This window comes from Ammospiza nelsoni, chromosome 4 (genome assembly GCF_027579445.1).
Source record: "Ammospiza nelsoni isolate bAmmNel1 chromosome 4, bAmmNel1.pri, whole genome shotgun sequence".
Taxonomy (NCBI): domain Eukaryota; kingdom Metazoa; phylum Chordata; class Aves; order Passeriformes; family Passerellidae; genus Ammospiza; species Ammospiza nelsoni.
This window is the reverse complement of record NC_080636.1, coordinates 60580629-60605946: the sequence shown is the minus strand read 5'-3', so window position 1 is coordinate 60605946 and position 25318 is coordinate 60580629. Positions and strand designations below refer to the sequence as shown.

The 25318-nt window shown below is 41.6% G+C and overlaps 1 protein-coding gene across 1 annotated transcript in view; it reads right to left on the bottom strand.

Annotated features, from left to right (window-relative positions):
• Positions 1-7292: 7292 nt before the first annotated feature.
• Positions 7293-25318, bottom strand: part of LOC132072488 (melanopsin-like) — a 38921-nt gene continuing 20895 nt past the window's right edge. Inside the window, 8 exon segments of the mRNA XM_059470845.1 lie at positions 7293-7679; positions 10962-11111; positions 13337-13511; positions 18986-19093; positions 20191-20346; positions 22155-22326; positions 22764-23000; positions 24438-24571. Of these exon segments, the coding sequence (XP_059326828.1) occupies positions 7293-7679; positions 10962-11111; positions 13337-13511; positions 18986-19093; positions 20191-20346; positions 22155-22326; positions 22764-23000; positions 24438-24571 (1519 nt within the window).

The window sequence follows — 25318 nt, the reverse complement described above, 5'->3', positions numbered from 1 at the left end:
AATTCTTGCTGGAGAGGAAGAGCTTTGCCCAAAAGCAAATGCCTTGGTGCATCAGCAGCACCAGAGTATGGCAGAACAACCCAATTGTGAAGGATCATCTGCCAGGCACCCTCAGCACTGCTCAGAAGCTGCTCCAGGAAGAATCATCACAGAGAAAAATAAATCAGACCAGCAGAAAACTAAACTTTCTGAGTAAGCATACTATGCCAGTAGGGATGTATGCCAAAGCATCCATGTGAAAAAAAAAAAAAAAAAGAAAGGAAAGGAAGGGAGAGAAGAGAAGAGAAGAGAAGAGAAGAGAAGAGAAGAGAAGAGAAGAGAAGAGAAGAGAAGAGAAGAGAAGAGAAGAGAAGAGAAGAGAAGAGAAGAGAAGAGAAGAGAGAAGAGAGAAGAGAAGCTTCAGTCACTCCCAAAATAGGCAAGATAGTAAAATCCTGAAAAAGCATAGAAGTCTTTTTTTTACTTGCCCATTTCTCTTGGCCTCTCAAACCAGCACATCTGGCAGACTGAAGTCTGTGGGGACAAGGCACATAGGAGAGAGCCCCAGGGGCTTGTCAGGGAGTTCAACACTTGCTGCTGGGCTCTGATGCAGCAAAACAAGGTTTTAAGCTATACTGTGATGGAAAGACAATTTGGTGCCAGGAGAAAAAGGCCACACCACCTCAATTCCCAGTCCAAGAAAAGTGTGTGGCTTTTAGGTAGCATGACAGCGAGGAAGAAAATATAGCACAACGTGGACTCAGCCCGGCCAGGCAGCTGAAGTTCAAGTTATTTCCACATTACAAAATATCTTAGGGGACATGCAATTTTTGCACTAAAGTTTACAAAAAGGATAACAGAGATCCTACTGGTCTCTTGGCAATTTTCCTCCTCAGCAAATCAGAAGCAGTTCCTTGTTCAATGGCTGTGCATTGTCAGGAAAGTTACTGCGTTTCTTCAGCAGGACTCCTGCTTTGTGCGGGACTCCTGACAGTCACACAAGCACTGAGACTCAAAACAATGTCAGCCTGTTTAAAACCATCTCAAGACATTTTTTTTAATAGCAAGATTTATTTTTGTAGGTATTTGCAGTTTTAGGAATTTATTATTATTCTGCTGGCACAATCAGTGTCTGAGACTGGCCTCTGATGTCTGTCACTGACACTTCACTTGAATATTTCTCATCCCAGATGTGTAAAAAGAGTAGTCACATCCCCCTTGGTCTTTTTCTGCTGCATTTAACAAGGTGAATGAAGTTAGGTCCTGTAAGAGAAACTTTTCATCCCACTTTCTCCGCATGCTGGTGCCCAGACGGTCACAGCGACCCAAGAATGAAAAAGTTGCTGCTGACTCTGAGCTCACTTCTGTTGGATTGTCCACAGATGGGCTTAGGCAAAAAGACCTGGCTGTATTAAGTGCTTGGATAGACCTTTTTTGTATCTTCTATGGAGATGGAATTGGCCCTTCTGTTGCTTCTGGTGGATCAACAGTTTCCATTCTAAGCTGCTGTTTTCATTTGCTGTGCATTTACCGAACTCCAGTGTGTTCAGTTTCACATTTTCCACACTTTTAGTCCACTCTGGGCTGTTTTTTTTTCTACATCTCAGGAAATAGATTATTTATTTCCAAGAACATTTATTTCCAAGAACATGCCTGTGGAAAATTAGTTGTTAATGTTAAATACATCCATCTGTTCCTTTGAAGAGATTTGCCACCTGCTTGCAGTGGAAAGGAACCAGAAATTTGGCAAGGAGAAACTCTAGGGAAGCATCTTCTGCTGTCCCCATGAAAATCTACTCACACTGAGCTCCCTGTAAATGTCTGGAAAATACCAATTTCATGTGGCACCCACTAGCACATGTCTGGCTGTTCCAGGAGAACAGACCCGCTCCTTGGCATGGAGGGAAAGGGCTGGGATGCCTCACCCTTGGGACGATGCACCACCAATAACAGCAGCAGCCCATCTCTTCACCTCCTATTGCCTAATTAGCCTTTAACTGATTCAGTCCAGAACAAGGTCCTGAAGATGACAAGGGTCTTCTGGTGTTTTGCTTTAAGGTGAAGAATGCACCTGACCTTTTAAATAAAAATACCAACATGATACATAGCTTGAAATACAGAGGAAAAATGCTTCAGAGTAAAAAAGTCAATATATTGTATAAGACAATCATCCCTACAGAAATTTTCTCCCAGGGGATTTTACCATGAAATATTGGCACCAAGATTGCTGGCACACAGTCATCTCCTTGTGCTGGCAGAGGGGAGAATCAGTAACAGTGGATTTACACCTGGCTTTGACATTTTGCAGTTAGCTTTTCATGTCCTGCTACAACCTGTAGCACTAACAAATACAACCAGAGTGCAATGCAGACACACCATAAAGCAAATGGACAGGCATTTGAACTCTTAGTAAGCCGTAGTGTATGTTAATACATGGGTAGAAGTGACAGGTACAACAAAGGCATCCCAGCACCAAACTTTTCACTAAATACTTGTCCATTCAAGGTGCAGACAACACTGATTATAGACTGAGGCTCTGGATGACGTGCAGAGCAAGAACTGATCATCAGCTTGGGTTGAGATGAACCAGGAGATGCATCTTGGCTGCTTCCACCTTGCCAGGCTTCCCCCTGCAGTCACCTGGTCCATGCACTTGCTGAACCCCAGCACTGTGGGCAGTTCTGATTACTCCTATGTGAAAAAGGAGTCTGTTGCGTAATATTTACCCAAGTTTTCATCTCCCCACTAATTACTTTGCTTTCATATACTTGTGAAAGAACCAGGCAAAAAATACCAAGGGTAACCTGCACAGAGAAGCAGTAAAGAGCAGATGTAACAACAACAATAATAACACTTAAAAAAACCCAAAAACCAAAGCAACAAAAACCAAACAAAAAATCCAAATAACAACAACAAAAAAACTCTCTAAGGGCTGGGGGAAAAGTAAGGAAATTTAAAAAGAAGGTATTTACCATGCAGTATTTTCTTTGCTCTCTGATCCCTGATGTCCTGACCCTTGACTCTTATCCGTTACCCCTCATCCTTGGTCCCTGGCTTTTGACCCCTGGCTATGGAGCCTGGTCCCTAACTATCTGCCCTGCCTGTACCCAGACCTGCTGCTGTGTACTGTAACCCAATCCCCTGGTGTGTAACCTCAGCCCCCAAGCCCTTAGAGGGTTTGGAGATGGCAGCCTGCACATGCCATCCCTACCTTTTTGGGGTGCTCTTGTCCTCCTGTGAGGGCTCTGCTGCTGGCCTGGTGTGATGACTGCTCCTGCGCCTGCTGCCATGAGGGCAAAAATGGCATCCTTAGGGCAATGCAACTGTCTACTGCTGTTTTTTTTTTATTTTAAACTAGAGAGAAAAATTACAGTCTGGTTTAAACACAGAAGCGCAGAGGAAATGAGGTCTCAGCAAATAAAGTGGATCAAACTCAGAAAGGTTCAAAATACAACCAAAAATGTGATTTAAACAAAATAAGGTTAGATGTTGGTGCCAAAATTTTCTTGTTCAGGTATGCCTCCTGAAAGGAGGGAAATGGGTGGATGTCTGGGAAATGAGTGAGCTTTCTGGAAGAATGTAGTATTAGGTCATGTTTCATACCAGCCCAAAGCTGCAAGATTCATTGAGATTCAAGTAAGTAAATTTTCTTATTTGAAAACTTTATCTAACCATTGATTTAACTATTAAAAAGTACCGTTGCCCTTGAAAAAATAAAGTGTTTACACTTGTGGTCTGGATTTTCTGTTAATCGTGAAAATTAGAACACATCCTATAATTGTGCTATACAGAGTTTTAGCAGAAAAAAACAATTATTCATTAACTTTCATTCAGATTTAGGTCAAAGATCAAAGTCTGCTATCATGGTTTTGACGTATTGACTTTGGCTAATTTTTTCAATTTTGTTCACTTGATACATGCCATCCCAGCTGAAGTCATTGTATTTCAAAAGTAGCTGTGCAACTTCAGGTTTTACCCAGCCAGTGAACTCTAAATTTAGATGTTATGCACTCAAGCAGGTGAGTGCTTGCACCTGAGATGTCTAATTGACTAGAAAATAAAGTCATATGTATACATAATCTTAATTAACTGGATCAGAGCACAGGTTTCAAAAGCTTTGACTCAACATTTTTATTCCTCATCCTGGCTCAAAAAATAATGATTAAATAAGAAAAACAAACAATGGATAATTCAGTTGAACTCCTAAGAATGCTTTATTCCATTTCAGTGAATCAATACATTCCTTTGTGAAACGGGAAGCAACATGAATTAGTGTACATTTTTATGTGCCATCTATTCTAATGTGGAAACAGAGAAGCTTGCAAAATTCTCCTGCATTGTATAATTCAATTTGAGACTAATTTACTCTGTGACTGATGTTTCTGCACAAGTCTCACAGTAAGTGCAGTAAATCTATCTGGTATTTCTTACAACTTTGGGTTTTATCTCTCTACCATTATACAATTTAGTATTTTAGCCTGCATCAGTTTAGACAAGCAGTAATCTTGATAGCAGCTCCTGAAGCAATGGTACTAACAGTGTATGACACTAACAGCATTAAAGTGAAACATTGTTTGCACATACCTCAAGCCTGCTAATTTTCTGAGACACACTCACAGTACCAGCACTAATAGTACCAAACACATACAAGAGATCACTGGAGAGCTTTTATGTAGGTTAACAGGTAGAAAGCAAAACTTCAGATATGGAGGAATTTGTTGGCTGTGACTTCAGGTCTTCCATTCTTCATCCTGCCAAAATCGATAGCAATACACTGCCTACATCCTTCCCAGTATGTTTTATAACATGGAACACCAAATGCATTTTCTATTGTTATTTGGAGTAATTACAACAGTACAAGTCAGGTCTAAGGCTTGGAAGCCTTGAAAGAACACTTGCTTCCTAATATCTGGATCAAGAATAAAAGAGATGCAGTAGCTGAGGATATTAAATGCAAGGAGGTCACTGACTGCACAGTTGGTGTAGGAAAAAAAATCAGAAAGGGCAGGTTCAGCAAAAAAAAGGACAAGAATCCAAGATGGCAGGGCAGTACATTTAGTCTAGGGCTAAGCCTGCCCCATTTCCCATGAACATAATACATAATTAACATTTGATTACTCATTGTGGCCAAAACTATGCAGTGGATGAAAACCTGACGTTGTGGAACTGCATGTGTGAGCACGTCCCTGTCCCCGGCAGCTGTCCTGCACTGTCTGCTCACTGTGCCAGTCTTCAGATGGAGGAATTGCCCTTGGAATTGCTGAGCTCATTGCAGATGACCTCGGCATGATTCCTGTCCCTGTTAGAAAACTCAGCACACAATGGGCACAGGCTTTGGCAGTCTGGCTGCAGGAAGCACAGCCTGGTGCTGCCCCAGCCGAGCCTTGGTCCCCAGCACCACACACCAGGGCTACACACAGGCAGTCTTTGCATGATGGGGCACCATCCTAGATTTCCTCCCTGCTTTCCACAGTAAGGAAGTATGAGGGTCTCTAGCCAGCAGAGCACCTCAGAGAATGGCAGCATTAAGAGTATCAGAACTGCATTAGGCAGCCTGTCACAGCAATCACCTCTGTAACCTGCCAGTGCCATTTTTTGTTTTGTTTTCCTTTTCTAAAAATTGTACAGCCTATATCAAAAGGAAGTGTCAGTCCTCTCAACCATCTGGCACCTTGCAGAGCCTCAGATGTGCAAGTTTGGAGGCATTCTTCACTCTCTTGTGCTGCTCTGGGTTTTAATTTGTTCTTTAGTGGTGGTCCTGTCTAGCTCATTGAAAACAAGATTTGTGTTACCTTTTTTTGTAATGAAAAAAAGTAATTAAAAGCACTTTTATGCTTCCCATCTGGTTTTTGCATCAGGAAAATGGGCAAACAGAAATTACTTCCCAAGATCAGGCAGTGCAATACACAAAACCTGGAAGTTCTCTCACTGTTCTCTGCACAATCTAGGATACAGCCAAGGAAATAAACTGAGACTATGGACATAAACTTTCACTTTCTTGTTGAATGTCTGAATGCTATTAGTCTCCCTGCACCAAATATTTGCACTATTATATCCAGAGAAGCACCTGATTTCTACTAATATATATTGATATTATATGAAGAACAATGTAGTTCAACTTGTTGTCTATGTTTGAAAATCAGAAACTGAAAAGGAAGACATGGAGAAATGGGCAGATGAGTAAAAAAAGGAAGAGTGCAGTTAGGATTAAAATGTTAGGAGAGTCCTGTGAGCCTGAGCCATAATGTGAAGCACAGATAAAATGAGCACAATGAGTAACCACAGATAATGATCTAAGTACAGACCCTGTAGCAAACATCACAGTACTGTGTGGTTCTCTCCCCATGGTGATGTTTTACCCACTTTGAAGGCCTCTGGTAAGTGACCTGTAAAAGACATCTGCTGGTTTGTTTTAGAGGAGATGAGAACCTCCTCTGAACCGACAAGTGATATACAGCAGCCAAGGCTTTATTTTTGTCAATGACTTGTCAAGCCAGCTGTGAGCATTCACCCTTTCAATCACAGACTCATTAGGATACATACATATTTAGTCAGGACTGTAACTCTGAAGGTACTCTGAATGCTTCTACAGTACTGTATGTTTTAGCATATAGCACCTTGCATTTTGACATTTAGGTGACCATGCTAACGCTGAGGTAAAATCCAGATTTCTACCACTAAACTTCAGAGGACTGGAAGCTGGGAATCAGTCACTTCCCAGTGAAAAACCACCAGTTTCTTTCCTTATGTTTAGCATGCTCCCTATTTAAAAAATAAAACACAGCAAAAACAATGCTGAGAATTATTTGATTAAACTCTAGTTGAGGTCATGTAGCCATCTGCCTTACTGCTGGGGCTGGTAGATGCTGCAGTCTCTCAGTGCTTCCCATCGCTGTCCAGAGCAGAGCTGCCAAAACAGGAATGCTGCTCCATGTGCAGATAGCAGAAGAATTCAGCAGCTGACCCTGCTCTCAGTCAGTCATTTTCCCTTCTGCTGGCACCCCCATCAGTGGCACCCCCACCGTGTCACCATCAGTGGCACCAGATCAGGTGGCCTCCTTGACCAATGCCACTCAGTCCTGCTGCCAGATCTTCCACTGCTCATTTCCTGCAGTACAATCTGAAAGAAAGCCTGTTTCCATGCCTGAGCTGGTTTGGACAAAGATAAATGTGAAGGCTGCCTAGTGACTACTATATAAAAATACAAAAACAAAAAATCTGATGATCTAACCTACAAGGCTTCAGTTATTTGGTATAATTAAGTGGAGAAGATGCCAAGAAAATAATTACCGGAAAGTTTTCTTTTGACAAACTTAGGATAGAAATTTCTCAACAGCTTCAAGGAACTCCATGGATGAGCTAAGCCCTTCCAAGTCCAGCAGATTGCTCTTTTTGTCATGAAAGTGGAATAATTCAGTCTCTTCCTCTTCCAGTTCTTCCTGAAACAGATTGGTTTCTGAGGTAGGAATGATGATGATGCGAGGGACTGCATTGCTAGTCAGAGAATCCACAACTCCATTCACTTGACTTCCTTGAGCTGCCATATGGGAAGTACTGGAGTCTCCACTGGTGACACTGCTGCTATTCAATCTGACAGGCAGAGAAGTTGCTCTCAGGGAGCTGGTCATGAGTGCTGCAGAGGGACTGGGTAGGGCAGGCTGCCCAAGCACCTTCTCCAAAGAACTGAAGGACAGTGAAACCTGGAGTAGACATAAGATTTAGCATTGTCAGACACCATGGGGCTGTGGAAAACAGTGTTTGGAATATTCACTGCCACTAGTCAATATTTGAGCCACAAGCCAAATTTTCTAAATACTTGAATCATTAACTTGAAGGAAAATCATGATGTGCTAACACGTACTGCTTGGAAAGCAGAACATGAAACAGAACAAAATAAGATGTACTCAAATATCAGCAGAGGCTGAAAAGAAGAAAACAAAAACTCATGGTTGTATCTGACTTATTTAATCATTAATTAAATGGTATTACTTCATTTTTAACAGATCTTACTGTATCAGGGTACTAGATAATTGCACTTCTCTCTCTTTTCATGGAAGAGATCTCAGATAAGACTCAAGTACATTTCATTCTTTATTCTCCTAAAGTTTTGTCAACCTTGTGACAATCTCCGTCTCTCCCCAAGGCTCCTGATACTACCTCAGGGAAGTTGGTGGCCTTGCATTCGCACATTGGAAAGTGCTTCCTCCAAGAAATAAGCAATAAAGACTTTCTTTGCAAACAATTTCTTATCTATTTTGAGAGAATTATGATTTCTAACTTGGCTCTGATGGCAAGGGCTCTGTGTTCTTTCCATAAGTCTTGTGCACAGTATGCAATTCAGAGTCAATTAAGTAAGCTTTGAAAGTGTCAGTTAATATTCAAATACGCAGGCAAGAGAAGGCATAAGTAATTAATTTGGGCTTCTTTAAAAAAAATTACAATCAAGGTGATAAAACCACTGTGTCAGATGGAGAGATAAACTGGAAGTCCCTGCTTTCTAGGGAAAATCAATATTTAAAGTAAAGTGCAGGTTTTACTTCATTTCCATGTGAATTCCCATAGTTCTGTGTCATTCTACTCCACAAGCAGGAATCATTCACAAATCCCCATTGATAATGATTTCTCCAGCTGCTGTATCTACCAAGTGGAGGGAAGCACACTGGGCTTAAAAAATGGTTTAAATCAGTGTGAGAGAAGAAAAGTTCTTCCATATGAAAGATAATAATAGAATGAAAAAATCCAAACTCCAAAACTGCTCCTTCCTGTTTCAAGTGCTGTTTACACTGCAACAGAAAGACAGGTTTTTTTTGGATGTGGCTTGGGTAGGCACAACACCCACTTACAAGATTTTTTAATAGCTTTGACATCGGGTAACCCCCTTGAAACAAAACCTGATTGCAGAGGAGACATTTGATCTCTCTTTTTGAAATCAAATATCCAAACTCCCATTTTAATACTTCCAGAAAAGCCTCTTCACTGCCATGTTAAATTTCCAGATGTTAGCCTTCATCAAGTTTGTTAGTATCATAACTGAAGTCAGTCATGGGGCTGGATCATATCTTTGTGGCAGCACAGAAAACAGTCACATGCATTTTTATGCTTTGGAATGCACCAAACCTGGGACACTGACTGGCTTGTCCACAACTGAGTGTTTTTGGAAGTACTCTAATTGGAATTCAAAGACAATCCAGTAATACTATTAAAACCTTAAAATAAATATTTTAAAAATGCATTGGTGCTTCTTTAGTGTTTGTTGGAGTTTTGTTTTTTAAGGATAAATGGGTGGTCTTATTGTGAAACACTGTAACTGAGCTTGACAAAAAAATATTTACTCTGATAGCATGAATAGCGATGCATTGCATTGAGCTACAATGAACACACAAAGGATCTACACAACACACAGGAGTCTCTGCTGAAAACAGTAAGAGAAGCAAATGAGGCTTTGAACATTCAATGCAAATATTCAGTGTAAATAAACTCCTAGCTCAGTGAATGCCACTGAAAGTCTAAAAGGTTATTTATCAAAGTAATTCAAGAAATGTCTTTCAAAGGCAAAGTATAGCACACGAGCCTTCTTGTAGGCTACACAATTGCTAAACTCCAGATACAGATTTATTTCTTTTATTGCTGAACTGTTCATGCAGACCACCTGAGATTTACTTCCCTTCTCCTTCCTTGCGAGACAGAAAGCCAGTGATTCTCCAGAACCTAGAGACAATATCCTTTGCCACTTGCCTACAACCTTGGACACATTTGGCTGCTGACAGAAGGCAGCAAAACTAAGTAAGAGATTTGAGCCCACGTTGTCTGACACCACATTTGAAGCTGCTGTTTTTTCCTCCAATACTGTTCACAACAGTTACAGGAAAAGAACAAGGTTTCTCAGGACTTGATCTTAATGACACACATGAAAGAAGACAGGACAGAGGCATGCAGGAATTGGGTGATGGGGTGGCTGGAAATTTTCAGAGCAGTTCCTGCTTTAAACTATGCTGTCTCTAGACAATTACCATCAAATCTGCAAGGGAGCACAGGAGACAGAAGCAGATGCTGTAGCTGCCCAAGGTGTGGGTGTTTGTCTACATGCACTAGAGTAACCCCATGAAAGGGTGCCCCTCAAAAAATGGGGTACTACTCAGTCCAGGCTCATACAGGGGATTGTAAGCCACATCAGTCTTTCCCTGAGAAGACAGCACTGGTGTATGCCTGACACTGTGACATCCATACAAAAACTCATTTGGAAACTGGTGTTACAATCTGGCAGAAGCTGACTTATGGGTCAGCTCTACTGCTCCCATCAGGGAATAGGGTGCTCCTCAACAACAGGGCACCAAACCTCAGTGGTTTGGCCAACGAGGGTGATGCATCCACAGAAGATGCACTGAGTACTCACCATCTGCTCTTTCAGTGAGGGAAGGGTGGCAGCTGCCAGACTCTCCCACTCTTAGGGAGAAATGGGAGTTTCTTTCTCATCTTCCCCCTCAACAAAAATAAAACATTTAATGTACACTGAAAAGAAAGAAGAGGGTGGCTTCTATCATGTCAAAATCTGTTTTGCAGACTTGTCTTTACTCTAAAAGGAGACTACCACAGTATGGACACAAGGACCATGATGGAAGGAACCAAAGCTGGGGTAGATAAACAGGCAAATAACTAATCTTCTTCCATCTGATGCTATTGACTCTGCCTTAATGCAGCTTCAGAGCTATAAGCACAGCTGGCTTTCCAAAAACAGGCAAATATCAATGAAAAAAGTTAATTAGGCATTACTGGCACTCTCACTTGTCACACTGAGACATGAAAAAAAAAAAACAAACCACAAACAAAACCCCAGCAAGTAGAAGGAGGATGTTGGAATCACTATAAATAAGGCCCATAGATGAAATAGATGGGCAAAGGCTGAATTATCATTCCAGAGATCATGTCCTGCAGCAAGACTAGCACTATAATGGAGAGTCCTCAGCTGAGACTTTTTTCCATACCTTTGGGGCAGTGGCTGCATCACAGCTGCAGGTCTTTGGGAGCAGGTCTCTTTTCTCTTGTCTCACACCGGTGGAGAAAGAATGACTTCGGCGAGGCTTCAGTTTCTCTTGAGCTGGCTCCACAGGGTTGAGCTCTACATTGCTCCAGGTCTAATCACAAATTGATAAAGGATTTCAGACAGTTGCATCCTTTCTGAAATTCTTCTAAGTTCTCAAACTCTAGCAAAACCCATGCACATTCACAGAAAAGTAAAGCCATTCTAACGTAGGTCTCATATTCACAACTCCCCTGGGGAGAGGCTTTATTTTCAGTCTTGTCACTTACCCTGGACTATTTTGCTTGCTGACCAAAAATAAAACTAACTTGGAAATTATGAAAGTTTATTTAAACATCAGAATGTTTTCCACCCTTTTTTATCTCATTGCTTATGCTACACTTATACCTGCAGAGTATCTGAATTCTAAAGATGGGAGCCAATACAATCTGTTTAATATGTCTTGTGGCATTCTGTGTGACCACTAGCTGATACAAAACCCTGGACATGGACAGATCCAAAACCATGTCTGCATACATCCCAGCAGAATATCCAGAACACCAAGGGCTTCTCAATCTGCATGAGCTTGCTGATTTTACAAACCCTCATTGGTACATGGGAGACTGTGGGTGGGCTTTGCTCTAGTTTTCTTAGAGTATGTCAGAAATGAAGCACAAATGGGACATTGCAAAAGTGCTGTTCCCTTTACAGGCTTGGGGTGAGGCTGTCTGTTATCTCTTACTTTGCAGTGACTTTTTGATTGAGTATCAATGATGAAATCATTCCACTCCAACACCAGCTTTTAGATATGGATAGACAGGCAGACAGACAGGGTTCCACACAAATGGGAAGATAGTGCATAATTCCTATCACCTTGCTCATACATCTGTGTGTGGTCACCTGTTTATTTCCCCTTACCTGTTGAATAAAACTCCTTGGATGAAACATTCCTAGACACAAATCACAAATATGTTCGTTCCCTTCACTAACATGTACACAACACACAGAAGAAAATGTTGGTGGCAACAGCTGCATCTTTTACAGTGTTCCTGGTGTCATTTCTTGACCATCAATGTTTTATTGAAGCATTCCAAAATTTCAGTCAGTCCTGCTGTCATGCCAAAGTCATCAAGCTTAGCTTTTATTTCAGCAGCTGCTGTTCCAGCTAAACCTTCTACAGCTGTTGAACTGAGCTGTCAGTTGCCCCAAAGGACAATTGCCTTTGGCTGCATCGACTCAGCACAGCACAGTGCTGTGCACTGCTAACAGCAGGGGTTTTAAAAGAGACTCCTAAGCCAAAGCTGTGCCAAAAGCTGAAGCCTCTTACCCTCATTGTCCTGTCTATTTAAGCAGCTCCCACATCAAAATACATGCAATGACCTGCTAACATGAACAAACCAAAGCCGAGTAGTGAACAACAGTGAGGAACAGAAAGCTTCTTGGATCAGGATGATGCAGCTGAAATTACTTCATTTGGCATCAAACAAAGGAGCAATGGGAGAAAAATTAGGTTTTTATACATAAAGGTATTTATAAAGGTATAAAAGCTATACCTAGAATTTCTAATTTTGTGAGAGGTTACTGGTGGCAGTTCTGAGAGGTTTCTGATGCCCAAACTGAGGGGGAGCAGCACAGGTCCCCAGGAGGGCCAGCCCCAGCCCAGACTTTGCTGTGGCTGCCATCCCCCTGAGGAGCTACTTTCCCAGCACCTCTGCAGGCAAGGCCAGCTTCTTGTGACTGAGAGGCTGTGAAGAGTGCCAAGGGATTCTTTGGTTTCTATCTCACTTGGTGACCATCCTTACTGATGCCTGGGGTATGTTCCTATATGGCACCCCACCATGCTCTAGGGGCAGGAGCCTTTCACTCCTCATGGTTAAAATCCAGGTAAAGAAGTCAAAAATTTCCCATCCTACAGAAAATGGACTTATTCTAAAATAATAAGAGAGCTTTTGGATAAGTTATAAAACTTTGGATGGAAGATTTCTTTCTTGTCCTTCAGGCCATCGAGATACCTAACATGGCCAGTGGTTGGTCACACAGGAAGTGCCTGACAATGGCTCTTTTTAGTTCACATTAAAGACTTAATCTGAACATCCTTGGTCTCAGCAGTCATCAGAACCACACAGATATGCTGGCCTGAATGCTTTTTATGATCGTAAATCATCATCCATGAACTTCCAGCTTTGCAGAAATTACCTTACATGACCAAAATATTTAGCTACACTCTCCCCCTTCCCTGTTTCTGTTCTCTAATTTTGAATATGTATTTATAGTGTTGCTTATTTAGAGTCTGAGAAATGTTATACTCTTTTTCTTTCATGGAAACAAGAAAAGACTTACAGCTTCTCCAGTAGAAACAGAGGAAACACAAGTGCTCTTGGTCCTGCCAGCAAGAGAGTGATGGCTGCAGAGAGAGGTCCTGAAGGATGACTCATTTATGGATCCCCTCAGGAGGTCATTCTTTGATATTCGTATCAGGAACCTCAAGCAGGGAACAGCTCTGTGGATGGTTTTCCTGAGGAAAAATGTGAGAAGAAAAAAAAAGCCAAATCTGTCACACTGAAGACATGGCTTTGAAATTCATGGGGTGAAAATTCTGTCTCTTTCCATCACATCAACACAGCTTCTGTTTTGATAAAGGGGGTCTTAAAGATTACATGCAAACAGCATGGTAGCTGGTGCAAACAACTCAACAGGCAGAAAAGAAAATAACAGGTCCTTCTGGGCCTTGTGTCAAAACTCACACAGAAAAGCTGCAGAGGTAAGTGATCAGAATTTAAAATATCTTGAAGAGCATGATTGTATATGGTTTATTTAAAATGCTAACCCAGAAAATTTCAGGCTAGTTGGTACAAAGGTCTTTACTGTGCAAGAACACAGAATGAGTGGAAATGAGGGAAGAGGAAGAGGGCCAGAAGAATCAGATGTTGTTAATTACTTATATCACAACAGCTACTGTAAACTCCTATTGAAAATTAACACTGTACAAGCATTGAGAAGAAGGATGGTCTAGACCCCAAATCTGCCTTATTCATTAAATAATAATCTCAGTCATGATTGTGTGAGTCTATTTCTCCTGACCCCAACCGTGCCCCTACATGGAGCAGAAGTGTCCAAGAGCCTCCCCTAGGCAATGCCAGCTGGCCTTCCTCTTCACAGGGCAATGCTAGCCAGAATGCTTCATTTGGTGTAACACCTCCCCAGCACTTCTCAATCCATTATTTAAGCCCAACAGATGAAGCTAATGGGGACAAAAAAAAAATAAATGAACAGGTCAAAAAGTGAGGCAGCAACAAGGCATATGGCAAGGAACTGATGCAGGGGATCACTGGGGGATGTCAGTACATTGACTTTACACTGAGATGCAGGTCAAGCAGATGTATGTTGCAAAGTCTTTTGCTTCTATAGTTACCAGGGCTGTTGAACAATCAGGACATTTAAAATCATCATTTATATTCTCACAAAAGATCACTCATGTTAAAATTTAAGAGACATGATTCTGGCATAATGAAATGAGGTCACTTGCTTGTGATCCAAAAAAGAAACCCACCACCACCAAACCTCAATATTTGGCATCATCACCACGCTCTGAATAGTTCTGCCTCTCTTTCCTCTGTAGTTTCAAAGGCAAGTGAACAGCAGCTCTGTGTCTGCTCTGGAGATAAGGACTGGAAAAAGCTGCCTGCACCATCATTCCTGATCCTGCCCAGATGCCTGCTGGTGACCAGGCAGGGGCCACTGAACTGCTTGGGGCAGAAAGCTGCTCACATGGTGCTGGCTAAAAAAAGATGGTTAATGCTGTGCACAAAATAAAGGGCCCTGAGAAATGGTTTACAGGACATGAGAAAATGTCAAGCCCCCATGAATTTCCTTTCAGGCTGAAGACGTCAGTCTGGTGCTGAAAAGCAGCTGCCAGCTTTTTTCCCCAGCTAAGCTGAACTACTTCCCTCTGACAAATTCAAATTCATGGTATGTAAAACACACCATCCCATTTATTAAATGGGGTTCGGCACAGAGGTCTCCTAATGATGGAGATGCAGGAAATACATGTCTGATGGTGAATTTTCAAGGAAAATATATGAACATTTCTGAGGGTCTTGAGGGACCAGAATTTCTATTTCACTAATATTTGGGAGGAGTATTGAGGGACATTTTGCTGGTTGGGATGAAAGTACAGATTTTGAAGGGAGTTTTAATATTGTAAGTGTGAAAAAAAAGGCATAAACTGAGGTACTTATTTAATGATATTCCTATAATCTGAAATAAAAGAGTCACCTAAAGTGACTCTTAAATAGTAAGAGTAATATAGTAATTGCAAGCAACTTTAAAAAAAATACTGCAACTCAAAGTTATTTGTGATTACTCATTATTTATGATGTAGGAGTTTTGAACCAATATTTTTTGTGCAATTCTGCTTTGCCTGGGAGCCAGCTGGAAACAAGGAGCTGCAGAATTTCCTGCTTGCTATGAAAGAATGATTCCAAAACCTAAAACTTCCAAAATGTAAGCGAGTTTCTGCAATAACTCTAACACAGCAATGTGTTAGAGTTCTTGTGGAACATAGAGACAACACACAAGTTGTTACAGATGTGACAGCTTTCTTCCCCACAGAGAGCATTTCACAAATTAAAACTTTGAGTACATTCCTCACTGTTTGCTCCTGTGAGTCCTGTTAAGGAGAGGTGTTATTCTCCTTTCTGTGGGTAGGGAATGAGTGGGCAGGGGGGTGGGTAGATGAGGAGGAATATAACAAACTCTCAAACCAGTTCTTAGAAGCCAAGTGCTACCACAAAGGTCACTGTAACATTTTCAGTTACATTCACTAAAATGTACTTTTTTTTTTTTTTCTCCATTGTTTAAGGTAAGGAAACCCCACAAAAAGGCTTGGTTTTGTTGGGATTTTAAGATGTGCAGCGTTAGGAATTCTCTGTGCAATAAAGCATCTTGTTTTGCTCAGGGATTGAGCTGGATCTGAACACTCTTGATCCTGATTTCTGGATGCCTCTTTCTAGAAAGATTTGGAAAATAACTTAGATGCAATTTGGTTCAGTAGTTCCAATATAAAATGACAAATTATTCCCTGCTCAAACCCTTAACCCTTTGGCCTGAACAGACTGGCCCATTTATCTGTGCTTGAATAAATTACTTTCAAGGCATAACGTGAATAATTAGAAGATTTGGAAATTATCCAGAAACAATAACCTTAACATATATCTATTCATTATTCACTGTTGAAGCAAAATTGGTCCTGCCAACATATTTTTACCAACTGACTTATTAGTGTACTGTAAGGTTTTTTCAGTTTTGAAACTGCATACTTGATTCACCACAAGGGACCCAACGTTACTTCTTTTCCTGACTGGATCGCTCCCAAATGCATGAAATGTCTTCACAAATCCATAAAAATTTCTCTTGTTGATGTGTCTAGAAATACAGATTAGAAAGCAGGGAAAAAAATATAACAAGATAAAAACAAGATACTTATAAAGAAAATGTCTGAAAGCTTGTTGTGGACTCCAGTCTTTTCCTTAACAGTCTTAAGAAGCCACTGCTGATAGGAAAAAGTCTGACTGAAGCAGTTCACTGCCACAGAGCCATGGGATGGTGTGGGATGGAAGGGATCTTGAAGGAACCTCAAAGACCATGCAGTTCCAAACCTGATGCCATGGGGAGGGACACCTTCCACTAGACCAGAGCACTATCAAAGCACTATCCAACCTGACCTTGAATACTTCCAGGGAACCATCCACAGCTTCTCTGGGCAACCTGTTACTGCCAAAAATAATAATCTGAACACAGTAACTTTTTGTTTCTGAACAAAATATTGTTCAGAAACAAATAATGGGTCCTAAACACAGCAGGCAGCCATCAAAACTTCTCATTGAACTTCTGCAACCAAACTGGGCATTCTCCAACTCTAAACTAAAATGCTCTGCAGACTTCAAAAAACTCAGATGGTTTTTGGACGATGCAAAAAGGTGTTAGTTAAGATAACATACATTTTCAAACAAAATAAGTCTCCAAAATGGAGAAATAGGGATTTAACAGATGAACCACTTGGTGGATGAGGAGCTGTCTGGGTGGTCCTGCCCAAAGAGTTGTGGTCCATGGCTCAGTGTCCAGTGGAGCTCAGTGAGAGTGGTGACCTCAGGGGTGGGTGCTGGGGCCAGCCCTGTTTAACATCGCTGACTGTGACAGGGACAGTGGGATTGGGAGCACCCTCAGCAGGTTTGGTGACGACACCAAGCTGTGGGATGTGGGTGCCACCCTGGAGGGAGGGATGGCATCCAGAGGGACCTGGACAGGCTGGAGAAGGGAGCCCACAGAAACCTCAGGAAGTTCAACAAGGCCAAGTGCAAGGTGCTGTGTGTGGGTCAGGGCAATCCCAAGCACAAACACAGGCTGGGCAGAGCATGGATCGGGAGCAGCCCTGCCCAGAAGGACTTGGGGGTGCTGGTGGGTGAGAGGCTGGGCATGACCCAGCCAGGGGAACTCACAGCCCAGAGAGCCAAATGTGTCCTGGATCATGTCCTCATCCAGAGCAGTGTGGGCAGCAGGGGAGGGAGGAGATTCTGCCCCTCTGCTCTGGTGAGACCCCACCTGCAGGGCTGCACCAGCTCTGGGCTCCCAGCACAGGTAGGACATGGACCTGTAGCAGCAAGTCCAGTGGAGGCTGTGAAGATAACCAAATGCTGGAGCACCTCTCCTCTGCAGATAGGCTGAGGGAGTTGGGCTGATCAGCCAGGAGAAGAGAAGGCTCTGGATATACCTTACAGCACTTTCCAGTACCTGAATGAGGGCTACAGGAAAGTTGAAGAAGTATTTCTCACAAGGGCATGTAGGGATAGGACAGGGGAAAAGGCTTTAAACTGAAAGAGGGAAGGTTTAGATTGGATATTAGGAAGAAAGTTACTGTGATGCTAGTGAGGATCAGGAATAGGCTGCCTAAAGAAGCTGTGGATATCCCATCCCTGGAAATGTTCAAGGCCAGGTTGGATGGGGTTTTGCACAACCTGGTCTTCTGGAAGGTGTTCCTCCCTGTGGCAGGTGGTGAGAACGTGATGATACTTAAGGTGCCTTCCAACCCAAACCATTCTATGATTCTATAGAGTCATAGGGTGAAAGGTTTTCACTCTTTTTCAGTGCGTTTCGACCAGCCTTCTGAGAAACCTTCATTTTTCTTACAACCACACTGTCATGCATCAGACATCCTAAACAATGAGCTCAATTTCCAGATCCCAAGTGCTGAGTTGTCAGGCAATGGAATTCACCAGCTTTTCCACTTCTTGGGTGAAACAAGCCTCATAACAACGACTCACCCTGCCATCTAGTGGTATTTATACATTTATCATATTTCCCACCATGGCATCCCTGTGTTTTCTCAGAACTTACGACACAGCATCACTTTGTGGTAGCTACACTTTGAAAGACTTGCAAAAAATTCTACAGGTATGCAGGATAGCAGTTCTGTAACAAGTATATCCCCTTGGTATAATAAAGTATTTTTTGCTGCCAGTGTCCCAAAATTTTTTGTGAAAAAATGCTTCAGAAAACCAAACCTTGCACATATGCATATAGAGCTGCTAAAATTGGTAAGGATGTGATTTTTGGAGCCTCACTGGTTGGAATTTTTTCTCTAGACAGTTCTCTGTATTGGCTGTCTCTTGTATGATGAAAGATGACCTGAGCATCATCTTCTCCTCCTGTCAGTTATGGTGTTGTGCAGCCCCACAAGGCAGAGCAGGACTCTTGAGGGAGAGGAAAGGTGAAGGGAGGGACTGTTCTCTTCTGGCCACTCCCCAGGCCATATCTGGAGCTGCCATGTACCAGCTGGGTCTGACCACTGGGAGCCCATCATGGCCTGGTCAGCACAGGAACATGGAACATACAGTGCACAGGGTGAGGCTGAAGGAATGAGGGTAGTTTGTTATGTGTAAAAGATCCACATTTGCACGTACAGTTATACACATACCTATATATTTACTGTACCTGTATCTTGGGTGAATTATTGCATAAATGATGGGGTTGTAGATTGCAGAAGCTTTGGCAATAACTGCTGGCACAGATTTGGAATATGGTGTTAGGCTGTTGCCTCGACTAAAACAAAGCAAAAACATTACACACAGCTATGCCATGGATTGCATAGATACTACATTACTAAAACATATTACTCTTTAAAATTGTTTTTGTGCTAATATCATTTTATAGGAAATACACCTGTAAAGTTGACTCATTCCAGTGATTTCTTTGCTCAGAGGAAAGGCTTGAATTTGACAGCATGTACTTGGTTTCATTCTTTTAAAGAAGACCAAAGACACGTAGCAAGTAATTTCATTCTTTTAAAGAAGACCAAAGACACGTAGCAAGTAATTTTAGGATGACTAGGAACAAAATAATCACCTTCCCTGTTTCTGCAGTAGACAAAAATGAAGAAACGCAAAACCCCAACAAAAGAACTCCCAGTGTGGCCATCTGGGAAAAGTGAATGGTGATAGAAACAGAATCAAACCTAAAAAATCTTTCAGCAGCAGCATGCGTGCTGCACAATAATGTGTGCCAGTGACTCAGTTCTGAACACTGCAGAAGCAAGAGAGGACTGAAAGTGGTTTGAAACCAATACTACCCTTCAGACTTTAAGCTCCCACAGTCAGTCAGGTGTGACCAATGTCAGTGCAGCATAAGCACAGTTAATATCATGGTATCACAGAATGGTTTGGGTTGGAAGACACCTTAAAGATCATCCAGCCCAACCTCTCTGCCATGGGCAAGGACATCTTTCACTAGATGAGCTTGCTCAAGGCCCCATCCAACCTGGCCTTGAAGAGTAGAACGTGCATTGACAAAACACCCGGTCCCTTTGGAGCAGAAAATGGGTGGAGGAGACAACAGCGTATGGAAGGAAGGAGGGTACTACGAGATAAAGGAGCTAACTCTTCCAATTTACACAAAGAAAGCTTCATGTGGGAGAGAAAACATTGTGTACCAAATATTAAGACTAAAAAGTCATAATAGTTGCAAAATGCATAGACAAATACTCCCTTTTCCGCTTTATTCACAAGGATATATGACTAATAAATATCACCTCTAACGTAGTATTATTTAAGACCCATTCAAAAAGAAGATTTGCCTCATGTGGATGATAGTACTAATCTTATTTGCTTAACCCCTGCTGCTTGGACTGTTCTTCCACTTACCCTGCCCAGGCAATTAAGGTGACACAAGCATATGGAGACCAGGACAAGACAAACACAATGATGACCACAAAAGCAATTTTTGCCAGCTTCCACTCATTCTTCATGGACTGAGAGAGGTAGGATTTCCGGCTGCAGGACCCCAGCTTTTCAACATCTCTGTAAGAAGGGAAAAAGACAGATATTTCAGCAGGACAATAAAAAACGCAATAGCTCTAATATGTTCTCAGCAATATGCAAAATGAATAAAATTTCTTATTTCACCTCTCTAACAGTTCTTTTCTCCCCTGATATTTAAAAACCCTAGAAGGTAATTAATGTAGTTGCAAGTGTTATGTTTGCTGTGAGACTGAGCCAGAATCCCTGGGACAACAGGACAGGACTGCTGTGTCCTTCTCCCTAACACAAGGAGGGTTTCAGGTTGCAAAGATACAGAAATTGGTATCTCTTGCCCTGTGCTGCTTTTAGAGGCGCAGCAAGAAAAGGCACAGCTGGATGGCAAAATCAACTCTTATGTCTTTTCCTTTTCAAGGTAGGAACAGAAATTCCAATTCATGAGGTAACACATACTGGAATATCCTGACAGCTTTGAGAAATCTGTCCCAAACACTTGCAAGGACATTTTTACGTACCTCCGGATTTATTTATTCAAGAGTATTTTCAGTGGGAGGTACAACAGGCAGTCCTAATATTTTTATCATGAAAAATCAAATTCTCTTCTCACACCAAACACCCCACATTTTATTTTAAATGTTTTATATAGGTAGGCATTTTATATTCTTTAGCTTAGAAATAACACATTTTAAATATTAGTGTTGTTAAATGGAGATATATTTCAGGCTGAAGACATTAATAGCCAGAAGGGTAACAAAGTCCCTGCTGGCACACTGTAAATATAGAACAGAATCAAAGAAACACAGAATGGCCTGGGTTGGAAGGGAGCATAAAGACCATCTAGTCCCAATGCCTGCCATGACCAGGGACACCTTCAGCTAGACCAGGGTGCTCAAAGCTCCATCCAGCCTGGCCTTGCAAAAGGCTTAGAAAAACCTTATGTCCACTGTGCTCCATGGGTGTGCAAAGCACCATTATTTTAAGGATGCATTCCTTTGCTTGCTATCAAGTATACATACATAAAGCACAATAAAAACCAAGACAAAGGCCAAAAAATAGAAGTCAGAAAGAACTTCATTTTAGGCATATATAAATGTAATTATAAAAGTGGAATTTAGGCTTATGAAGCCAAATGATTTCAGCAAGTTCCTGCACACAGGAGCAGAGAAAAGCCATCAGAACTGATGACACAGTTGAGCAGCAGGAAGGACTCACAGCACCAGCTGGTGTTGGATTGGACCAAAGATAAGCCATGTGCTCATTAGCACAAAAATAACTGAAAGAATGATGTTAGTTTACAGATCTAACACCCTGCTGATTTTTCATTTCAAATACAGGCCAAAAATTTTTTGGGAAAAATATATTAGCAAGCATAGCCAAATATTGTGCATCTAGTTGTGATGCTTGAGTGAAGCACAATGGTTTTTGGGATGCTTGCCTTAAATAAAACTGTCAAAAAATATGAGGACTGTTTTGTTTACAGAGTTGCTCAAAGACAGATGATTCTCCCATTGCTACATGTTTTTATTATCCCTTGAGGCTGAAAACTGCTGGAATACACAAGGACATTGTTTCTTGTAGTGCAAATCTGAAATGCAAATAACTCAATCCAAGTGTCTGACGCACTATTAATTACTACAGTGGAATAAAATTAGAACCACCAGAGAATTCTTTTTCGCTGAAATTCATACATCCATTCCAGTTTTAAATTGGCAAAAAATAGTTCTCCTGTTACAGCTGTCAATCCCAATTCAGACTAAATTTTAATTCAGATTTTTATGCAGCTAAAGAAACTGAGAAAATCTCTTGTTACACAAAAAGGGATATGTACTTCTTTCAGCTAAATTGCTTACCTGCCAGTGCGCCTTATGGCCAGGAACATGGATAAATAGCAGTGGAATATTATTACCAGGGGGATAAAAAACACACAGCAGCATAAAATCATGGTGTAACTTCTGTTTGCAGGGGAGTAGGTTACATAGTCCCATGTGCAGGATATCATCAGGCCCTCAGGCACATAGGAACCTGTGGAATACATGGAACACATTATTCACACACGTACCCAAAGTTAGAGCAGGTGCTGATCCAGCCACTAAGTGATTGAAATAAACCCTGTCTGCGGGTTTATCTGTGGCCTTCAAGTGCCAGCCAAAGCACACATCATATAGGAGGTCTGGAAGTGAGTGCCCACATGGAGAGGAGGTCTTGACTACTGAACTCTAAGGAAGGTACACATCTAATACTCCAAAGCAATAAGTTGTTCTGCTTTAACATACCCTGGGTGTAGGGGGGCAGAGGTTTGTGCAGTGTAGTAGGTGCAGATGTGTGCTACAACAACAAACCATCGGGTGGTGGCAGGGCATCCTCATGATGACTGATAAGAGAACTCATTTTTTTACACCCCAAGCAAGACTAAAAGGAGCACACAGGGAATGCCTGGAGAGAGAGAGCAGACAACATACTCCAGCCGAGGAGTGGAGCCACGCTCCATCCCAGCGAGTAGAGCCACACCAGGGCGATGATCTGCACGGTGCGTCTCTTGGAAGTCCACTGGATGGACTGCAGGGGCTTTGTGATCACCAGGTAGCGGTCCACAGAGATGGCCAGCAGAGTCATCATCGAGGTTATCCCAAAGAGAGCCCCGCAGAAAGCATACAGGTTACAGCCTGGAGAAGGAAATGGCAATGTCAGGGGCTTTCTTGAAAAGAGCCATGCTTTCTCTCAGAACTCATCGTAATAAATCTCCCTGTTTTTTCCCTGCTCAGGTCTTCTCTCTCAATAGAAGCATTTTTCTCAGCTTCACATTTTCATAGTTAGTGTTTATTAGAAAAGCATAAATATACATAAAATACAAATATATGTATTTAAATGAGTCCTACTTCACTGCAGGTTGCAACTGGGAATGTTTTGTCAATGGAAAACTGCCTCAAAGAAAATCCAATCTAATTAAAGTTATATTTTCCTGGACTGTTGCCCAATATATCGATCTTAACATGCGGCAGCAGACATCTGTCTGTTAATGATGGATGGGTGGTTCAAGAAATTACTTTGGTTTATGTGGCATAAAAATGCAGAAATGGTTTGAATTTGATGACTGAGAAACCAACTGTAAAACATAGTTCCAATTCCCATATTTAATGGCAGTACATTTAAAAGAACTGACATTTTTTACATGAAACAGGCCTCTTAACCCCCGCTGTATTCAGGCACTGCACTACCAGATGGAAAAAGTTACACTGAATTTAATGGAGCAACCTGTGGAAAGATCATCCATTTTTTGAAATCTTGCATTGGCCCGGGTGGTTATAAACAAGACCCTACCAGGAGTGACAGGCAGCAAAAACACCAGATCCAACCTTATAGCAGAATTCTACAGTCTATACAAGTAACTTGCAACCAAGGACCAAATCCTACTCAACCCAGATCAAATGCTTCATTTGTGACAGCATGGTAATTTGCACTGATTTTATCTAAGGGGCAAGACTAAAAATATCTTCAAAGTAAGGCAGCGTCCCTTCTGTGCTGCTGAACAGTACATGGTGTCTGGGCTTGCTCCACCACTGTACAGCCACCAGTGGGTGCAAGTTTTCACCCATAAATGATGAGGAGCAGTGACCAGCATTGAACCTTCTGAGGTTCTTGCTATACCCACATTTAAACATTAATTTCAGCACAGATCACCTTTTCTTTCTTGCAGTTGGAATGAAAAAGGCTTGAATTTGCTGAGTCCTCAAATCAATACTGTTATTTAATTCTCTTAATTAAATATGAGATTCCTAGAGGCATGCAAATGCATATCAACATACATTTCTAAATAAAAGTATTAACTCACAGAAAAAACCACTTACAACTTACTAAAACTTTGCTACCTATTTTCAGTCCTAATACCTCCCTTACAAGCTAAAGGGTGACATGATTACATATGAATCGTGACTCCTTCCTTTCCAAAATATGTAAGATAAAAGAATCACAGCTGTAATACAAAACATGTGACATCACACTGACTGACAATGTCTAGGGCTGTGACTCAAGAGATTTGTGCTGCTCCAGCCATGGCACAAACCAAGGCTGTTGTGGCTGAAACAGAGTGCAGGCAGCACAAAGCTGGTGAGGTGTGAATTAGTGGTGAAAAGTACCTATGTCTCCAAGTATCCATTCTCTGTGCAAGCTGTTGACAAAGCACATGGGTGCCTGAGTAGCCGACATCAGGAAGTCGCTCACAGCTAAATTCATTATAAAGTAGTTTTGGGGAGTCCTCAGCTTCTTGTTGCTTAAAAACATGAGAAATACATGGTTTTAAAAAGACAAAGTGGAAAGTTATAAAGTTAACTTTGCTTACTAGCAAAAACAAATGCTGTCCAGGTTGAAATCAATGGTTACTTGCAGTGAATCAATTGCTAATCATCAGTCAATTACTGCAGCTACAGCTGTAGTCATTTCAAAATGATTGAAAAGACCAGGAGCCATAAAATAGATTGTTTCCTCTTCAAGCTAAGGAGAGTTTCAGCTGTCTTGATAAACATGGATTTGTTCAGAAGAGCAGTTCCCTAGGAGTGCTGTGATATTGATTGTGGCTTGTACTGTACATAAGGAACATCTGAAGAAAGTTACAGAGCCAAAGGATCTGCTTCTGGTGACATTTTAAAAATTGCTGACCTTAGGTGGTGTGTTGACACAGTTGGCCTGAAATGGTTGATTCACCACTAACTAAATGACCTTTTGCAAAGTGCTACAGCATGAGCAGAGCACACACAGAGATTTGGAGAAAGTGCTTTTGCTTATATACATCTCATAAGAGAGAATGAAACCTATCAGTTGCAGATGAACAAGCAACATTAAACACCACAACAAGGAGTATGGAAGCAGAGATCTCCAAGCAAAGCTTATCCAAGGAAAACAACTGAGACCTTTCTGATGTGCTTTACGATATCGATATTTGCAGCTAACAAGAATTTCTTTCCTTGTGCTGATAAATACTGAAAAAGAAAGTGAGAAAGCCATCTCAGTGCTGCTGCAA